The sequence below is a fragment of the Oncorhynchus mykiss genome, chromosome 21 (assembly GCF_057628025.1).
Source record: "Oncorhynchus mykiss isolate SJ-2025 chromosome 21, ASM5762802v1, whole genome shotgun sequence".
In the NCBI taxonomy this organism is placed as follows: domain Eukaryota; kingdom Metazoa; phylum Chordata; class Actinopteri; order Salmoniformes; family Salmonidae; genus Oncorhynchus; species Oncorhynchus mykiss.
This window is the reverse complement of record NC_143042.1, coordinates 48398709-48407500: the sequence shown is the minus strand read 5'-3', so window position 1 is coordinate 48407500 and position 8792 is coordinate 48398709. Positions and strand designations below refer to the sequence as shown.

The window sequence follows — 8792 nt, the reverse complement described above, 5'->3', positions numbered from 1 at the left end:
CCAGTTGTAAGGGAGGGGGGGGGGGGGGGGGGAAACGACCAAACGTGTTTCTGATAAGATTTCAGTTTGATGTACACTACCATTCAAAAGGGGCACTTAGAAAAGTCCTTGTTTTTGAAAAGATAAGCACATTTTGTCAGATTGATCAGAAATAGAGTGCAGATATTGTTATTGTTGTAAATGACTATTGTAGCTGTAAATGGCAGAATTTTTTTATGGAATATCTACATAGGCATACAGAGGCCCATTATCAGCAACCATCACTCCTGTGTTCCAATGGCACGTTGTGTTAGCTAACCCAAGTGTATCATTTTAAAAGGCTAATTGATCATATGAAAACAGTTTTGCAATTATGTTAGCACAGCTAAAAACTGTTGTTCTGATTAAAGAACCAATAAAACTGACCTTCTTTAGACTAGTTGAGTATCTGGAGCATCAACATTTGTGGGTTCGATTACAGGCTCAAAATGGCCAGAAAAAAATACCTTTCTCATGAAACTCGTCAGTCTATTCTTGTTCTGAGAAATGAAGGCTATTCCATGCGAGAAATTGCCAAGAAACTGAAGATCTCGTACAACGCTGTGTACTACTCCCTTCACAGAACAGCACAAACTGGCTCTAACCGGAATAGAAAGAGAAGTGGGAGGTCCCGGTGTACAACTGAGCAAGAGGACAAGTACATTAGAGTGTCTAGTTTGAGAAACAAACGCCTCACAAGTCCTCAACTGGCAGCTTCATTAAATAGTACAAAAGAAACACCAGTCTCAACGTCAACAGTGCAGAGGCGACTCCGGGATGCTGGCCTAAGTTTGTAAATCCTACCAAACCATACAATTTCAATTGAGGAAGTGTGATCATAATCATTAGGATATTTCAGTGATCCGCAGTAGAAGACGTCTTAAAATGCCCCCCCCCCAGCCTTCAGATGTGAGCTAAACAGCTAACTTGCACAAGTGAACTTGTTCCAAACGTTTAGCTCAGTTGTATGCTACTTTGCGATCTATTGACAGAAAGGGTTAAATACTGTAGGCGCAATATTTCTGATGATACATTTTGGGGACTTTCAATTCATTTGCAAAAAAACATATTAAAAAAAACATTCACTGTGAAAGTTGATACATGTAGGCCCTTCATATATAGGCCCTTCATATATAGGCCCTTCATATATAGGCCCTTCATATATAGGCCCTTCATATATAGGCCCTTCATATATAGGCCCTTCATATATAGGCCCTTCATATATAGGCCCTTCATATATAGGCCCTTCATATAGGCCCTTCATATATAGGCCCTTCATATATAGGCCCTTCATATATAGGCCCTTCATATATAGGCCCTTCATATAGGCCCTTCATATATAGGCCCTTCATATATAGGCCCTTCATATATAGGCCCTTCATATATAGGCCCTTCATATATAGGCCCTTCATATATAGGCCCTTCATATATAGGCCCTTCATATAGGCCCTTCATATATAGGCCCTTCATATATAGGCCCTTCATATATAGGCCCTTCATATATAGGCCCTTCATATATAGGCCCTTCATATATAGGCCCTTCATATAGGCCCTTCATATATAGGCCCTTCATATATAGGCCCTTCATATATAGGCCCTTCATATATAGGCCCTTCATATATAGGCCCTTCATATATAGGCCCTTCATATATAGGCCCTTCATATATAGGCCCTTCATATATAGGCCCTTCATATATAGGCCCTTCATATATAGGCCCTTCATATATAGGCCCTTCATATATAGGCCCTTCATATATAGGCCCCTCATATATAGGCCCTTCATATATAGGCCCTTCATATATAGGCCCTTCATATATAGGCCCTTCATATATAGGCCCTTCATATATAGGCCCTTCATATATAGGCCCTTCATATATAGGCCCTTCATATATAGAACCTTCATATATAGGCTCTTCATATATAGGCCCTTCATATATAGGCCCTTCATATATAGGCCCTTCATATATAGGCCCTTCATATATAGGCCCTTCATATATAGGCCCTTCATATATAGGCCCTTCATATATAGGCCCTTCATATATAGGCCCTTCATATATAGACCCTTCATATATAGGCCCTTCATATATAGGCCCTTCATATATAGGCCCTTCATATATAGGCCCTTCATATATAGGCCCTTCATATATAGGCCCTTCATATATAGGCCCTTCATATATAGGCCCTTCATATATAGGCCCTTCATATATAGGCCATTCATATATAGGCCCTTCATATATAGGCCCTTCATATATAGGCCCTTCATATATAGGCCCTTCATATATAGGCCCTTCATATATAGGCCCTTCATATATACGCCCTTCATATATAGGCCCTTCATATATAGGCCCTTCATATATAGGCCCTTCATATATAGGCCCTTCATATATAGGCCCTTCATATATAGGCCCTTCATATATAGGCCCTTCATATATAGGCCCTTCATATATGGGCCCTTCATATATAGGCCCTTCATATATAGGCCCTTCATATATAGGCCCTTCATATATAGGCCCTTCATATATAGGCCCTTCATATATAGGCCCTTCATATATAGGCCCTTCATATATAGGCCCTTCATATATAGGCCCTTCATATATAGGCCCTTCATATATAGGCCCTTCATATATAGACCCTTCATATATAGGCCCTTCATATATAGGCCCTTCATATATAGGCCCTTCATATACAGGCCCTTCATATATAGGCCCTTCATATATAGGCCCTTCATATATAGGCCCTTCATATATAGGCCCTTCATATATAGGCCCTTCATATATAGGCCCTTCATATATAGGCCCTTCATATATAGGCCCTTCATATATAGGCCATTCATATATAGGCCCTTCATATATAGGCCCTTCATATATAGGCCCTTCATATATAGGCCCTTCATATATAGGCCCTTCATATATAGGCCCTTCATATATAGGCCCTTCATATATAGGCCCTTCATATATAGGCCCTTCATATATAGGCCCTTCATATATAGGCCCTTCATATATAGGCCCTTCATATATAGGCCCTTCATATATAGGCCCTTCATATATAGGCCCTTCATATATAGGCCATTCATATATAGGCCCTTCATATATAGGCCCTTCATATATAGGCCCTTCATATATAGGCCCTTCATATATAGGCCCTTCATATATAGGCCCTTCATATATAGGCCCTTCATATATAGGCCCTTCATATATAGGCCCTTCATATATAGGCCCTTCATATATAGGCCCTTCATATATAGGCCCTTCATATATAGGCCCTTCATATATAGGCCCTTCATATATAGGCCCTTCATATATAGGCCCTTCATATATAGGCCCTACATATATAGGCCCTTCATATATGGGCCCTTCATATATAGGCCCTTCATATATAGGCCCTTCATATATAGGCCCTTCATATATAGGCCCTTCATATATAGGCCCTTCATATATAGGCCCTTCATATATAGGCCCTTCATATATAGGCCCTTCATATATAGGCCCTTCATATATAGGCCCTTCATATATAGGCCCTTCATATATAGGCCCTTCATATATAGGCCCTTCATATATAGGCCCTTCATATATAGGCCCTTCATATATAGGCCCTTCATACATAGGCCCTTCATACATAGGCCCTTCATACATAGGCCCTTCATATATAGGCCCTTCATATATAGGCCCTTCATATATAGGCCCTTCATATATAGGCCCTTCATATATAGGCCCTTCATATATAGGCCCTTCATATATAGGCCCTTCATATATAGGCCCTTCATATATAGGCCCTTCATATATAGGCCCTTCATATAGGCCCTTCATATAGGCCCTTCATATATAGGCCCTTCATATATAGGCCCTTCATATATAGGCCCTTCATATATAGGCCCTTCATATACAGGCCCTTCATATATAGGCCCTTCATATATAGGCCCTTCATATATAGGCCCTTCATATATAGGCCCTTCATATATAGGCCCTTCATATATAGGCCCTTCATATATAGGCCCTTCATATATAGGCCCTTCATATATAGGCCCTTCATATATAGGCCCTTCATATATAGGCCCTTCATATATAGGCCCTTCATATATAGGCCCTTCATATATAGGCCCTTCATATATAGGCCCTTCATATATAGGCCCTTCATATATAGGTCCCTTCATATATAGGCCCTTCATATATAGGCCCTTCATATATAGGCCCTTCATATATAGGCCCTTCATATATAGGCCCTTCATATATAGGCCCTTCATATATAGGCCCTTCATATATAGGCCCTTCATATATAGGCCCTTCATATATAGGCCCTTCATATATAGGCCCTTCATATATAGGCCCTTCATATATAGGCCCTTCATATATAGGCCCTTCATATATAGGCCCTTCATATAGGCCCTTCATATATAGGCCCTTCATATATAGGCCCTTCATATATAGGCCCTTCATATATAGGCCCTTCATATATAGGCCCTTCATATATAGGCCCTTCATATATAGGCCCTTCATATATAGGCCCTTCATATATAGGCCCTTCATATATAGGCCCTTCATATATAGGCCCTTCATATATAGGCCCTTCATATATAGGCCCTTCATATATAGACCCTTCATATATAGGCCCTTCATATATAGGCCCTTCATATATAGGCCCTTCATATATAGGCCCTTCATATATAGGCCCTTCATATATAGGCCCTTCATATATAGGCCCTTCATATATAGGCCCTTCATATATAGACCCTTCATATATAGGCCCTTCATATATAGGCCCTTCATATATAGGCCCTTCATATATAGGCCCTTCATATATAGACCCTTCATATATAGGCCCTTCATATATAGACCCTTCATATATAGGCCCTTCATATATAGGCCCTTCATATATAGGCCCTTCATATATAGGCCCTTCATATATAGGCCCTTCATATATAGGCCCTTCATATATAGGCCCTTCATATATAGGCCCTTCATATATAGGCCCTTCATATATAGGCCCTTCATATATAGGCCCTTCATATATAGGCCCTTCATATATAGGCCCCTCATATATAGGCCCTTCATATATAGGCCCTTCATATATAGGCCCTTCATATATAGGCCCTTCATATATAGGCCCTTCATATATAGGCCCTTCATATATAGGCCCTTCATATATAGGCCCTTCATATATAGGCCCTTCATATATAGGCCCTTCATATATAGGCCCTTCATATATAGGCCCTTCATATATAGACCCTTCATATATAGGCCCTTCATATATAGGCCCTTCATATATAGGCCCTTCATATATAGGCCCTTCATATATAGGCCCTTCATATATAGGCCCTTCATATATAGGCCCTTCATATATAGGCCCTTCATATATAGGCCCTTCATATATAGGCCCTTCATATATAGGCCCTTCATATATAGGCCCTTCATATATAGGCTGTGCAGCACTTTGTCCAGTTTATCGAATCAGTTATTTTCTTGCTCAAACCGCGAGCAACACCTGTAAAACTCAAGACATTCCTCTCAGAACACAGGGATGTCGATTTGCACAGGACTAGTATTACCAGAGGACTTTGGAGTTTGCCCCCCCAAAAAAACAGTAGGTTATTCTGGTTAATCATCCAGATTTCAGTTTCCATTTAACCCATCTAAACATTAAGCTACAGTTCCCTTGACATGCCATAGGCCTTCTTGTGACTGTCTAATTTGTATAGCACCTCACATCATCACACATAACACAGCCCGGCAGTGCTCTCATCCTCTTTTGCCACTTCACCAGATCTTTTACAAACATGACTGTTCTGGGCCTCCCTTCTTTTTATTTTCAACTCTCCTTTCGCAGCTTTTGTCTTATTGAAGTTAACTTCGACAATGTCCTTTTTGCCTCAATGGATGGATGTTAACTTTTTCTGCCCGTTCCCAAAAGCATTATCTTGCGATTGGCTGTGTAGGCAATTTGGCACGGGTACAAAAGTTTAGGTTTAAGCACTAATACCAGATAGTGTAAAATAATGATAGAAAAACCTCAATGGATACTATATAAATACAATAACTATATATTTATGCATTTTTTAAGGTATTGTTTCTTCAACCTGCCTGCCACCGAGCCACCCTTCAGCCCAGTGGTGTAAAGTACTTCAGTAAAAATACTTTAAAGTACTACTTAAGTAGTTTTCTGGGGTATCTGTACTTTAATTTACAATTTATATTTTTGACAACTTTTACTTTTACTCCACTACATTCCTAAAGAAAATAATGCACTTTTTATTCCATACCTTTTCCATTACCTAAAAGTACTCATTACATTTAGAATGCTCAACCAGGACAGAATTAACTAACACTTTGTCCTCCCTGTTGCCTCTGATCAGACGGACTCACGGAAAACACAAATGCTGTGTTCGTAAATGATGTCTGAGTGTTGGAGTGTGCCCATCTGTCTGTAATTAAAAATAATAAGAAAATTGTGCTGTCTGGTTCGCTTAATATAAGGAGTTTGATGTATAGCAATTACTTTTACTTTGTACTTTTACGATTGACGATTGAGTCATTTTTTTTCCTACCACTACAAGTACATTTAAAACCAGATACTTTTAGACTTTTACTTTAAGTCGTATTTTACTGGGTAACATTCACTTTTACTTGAGTCATTTTCTGTTAAGGTATATTTACTTTTACTACAGTATGACAGATAAAAGGTATATTTACTTTTACTACAGTATGACAGATAAAAGGTATATTTACTTTTACTACAGTATGACAGATAAAAGGTATATTTACTTTTACTACAGTATGACAGATAAAAGGTATATTTACTTTTACTACAGTATGACAGATAAAAGGTATATTTACTTTTACTCCAGTATGACATGTGAAAGGTATATTTACTTTTACTACAGTATGACAGATAAAAGGTATATTTACTTTTACTCCAGTATGACAGATAAAAGGTATATTTACTTTTACTACAGTATGACATGTGAAAGGTATATTTACTTTTACTACAGTATGACAGATAAAAGGTATATTTACTTTTACTCCAGTATGACATGTGAAAGGTATATTTACTTTTACTACAGTATGACGTGAAAGGTATATTTACTTTTACTCCAGTATGACATGTGAAAGGTATATTTACTTTTACTCCAGTATGACAGATAAAAGGTATATTTACTTTTACTACAGTATGACATGTGAAAGGTATATTTACTTTTACTCCAGTATGACAGATAAAAGGTATATTTACTTTTACTCCAGTATGACAGATAAAAGGTATATTTACTTTTACTACAGTATGACAGATAAAAGGTATATTTACTTTTACTACAGTATGACATGTGAAAGGTATATTTACTTTTACTCCAGTATGACAGATAAAAGGTATATTTACTTTTACTCCAGTATGACATGTGAAAGGTATATTTACTTTTACTCCAGTATGACAGATAAAAGGTATATTTACTTTTACTCCAGTATGACATGTGAAAGGTATATTTACTTTTACTACAGTATGACAGATAAAAGGTATATTTACTTTTACTCCAGTATGACATGTGAAAGGTATATTTACTTTTACTCCAGTATGACATGTGAGGACCTTTTTCCCACCAGGGGTTTGTTATTACCTGTAGTAATGTAGTCAGAGGGATAACTGTGTGTGTGTCATTCTCAGGTCCTTTCCTATCATGCCTCTGCTGCAGAGGAAGAGACGCGGGCGCTGCAGGTAACTGCGGTAAATTACAATTTATTAACTTACCACACATGCACTTACAAACACACACACACACACACATACACATACACACACACACACACACACACACACACACACACACACACACACACACACACACACACACACACACACACACACACACACACACACACACACACACACACACTTGTGGCCATACAAGCATTGCCAGACAGATGCCTTCCTTCAGGTTGAGTGGAAGGACCGTGTATAGATGAGGTGACTCCAGCGCATGTAAACCTAACCAATATGACGACTTACATGTAGATACTTATGCAGGCCTATGAGGATAACGAAAAAAGACTGACCATAATGATTAGGCTTTAAAATTGAGAGAGAGAGAGACCGCGTGAGAGAGAGAGAGAGAGAGAGAGAGAGAGAGAGAGAGAGAGACCGCGTGAGAGAGAGCCCGCGTGAGAGAGAGCCCGCGTGAGAGAGAGAGAGAGAGAGAGAGAGTGAGAGAGAGAGAGAGAGAGAGAGGTCCACAAATTCCAATTGACTGTACTTAAACTCTTTAACATCATCCTCAACTCTGGCATCTTCTCCAATATTTGGAACCAAGGACTGATATCCCCAAAAGTGGAGACAGATTTGACCCAAATAACTAACAGAAACCTTGGGAAATTCCTCTGCATTATCATTAACAGCATACTCGTATATTTCCTCAGTAAAAAAAATGTACTGAGCAAATGTCAAATGGTCTTTTTACCAAATTACCGTACGACCGACCACGTATTTATCCTGGACACCTTAATTGACAAATAAACAAACCAAAACCATGGCAAAGTCTTCTCATGCTTTGTTGATTTCCAAAAAGCTTTTGACTCAATTTGGCATGAGGGTCTGCTATACAAATTGATGGAAAGTGATGTTGTGGGAAAAACATACAAAACATACAAACATACAAACAACAAGTGTGTGGTTGAATTTGGCAAAAAACACACACGTCTTCCCACAGGGCCGTGGGGTGAGACAGGGATGCAGCTTAAGCCCCACCCTCTTCAACATATATATCAACGAATTGGCAAGGGCACTAGAACAGTCTG

At 38.8% G+C, this 8792-nt stretch overlaps 1 protein-coding gene across 5 annotated transcripts in view; it reads left to right on the top strand.

Annotated features, from left to right (window-relative positions):
* The window catches only part of LOC110500730 (cGMP-specific 3',5'-cyclic phosphodiesterase), a 106046-nt gene that overhangs the window by 79708 nt on the left and 17546 nt on the right, over nucleotides 1–8792 (top strand). For 4 of the 5 annotated variants that reach the window (XR_016490376.1, XM_036958213.2, XM_090214856.1 and 1 more), the window contains exon 12: nucleotides 7666–7725. Coding sequence is in view for 4 of the 5 variants with exons in the window: in XM_036958213.2 (XP_036814108.2) it covers nucleotides 7666–7725 (60 nt within the window). In the remaining variant the exon portion in view is untranslated. The remainder of the gene's footprint in view (nucleotides 1–7665; nucleotides 7726–8792) is intronic. The other variant, XM_036958212.2, reaches the window with a different exon arrangement.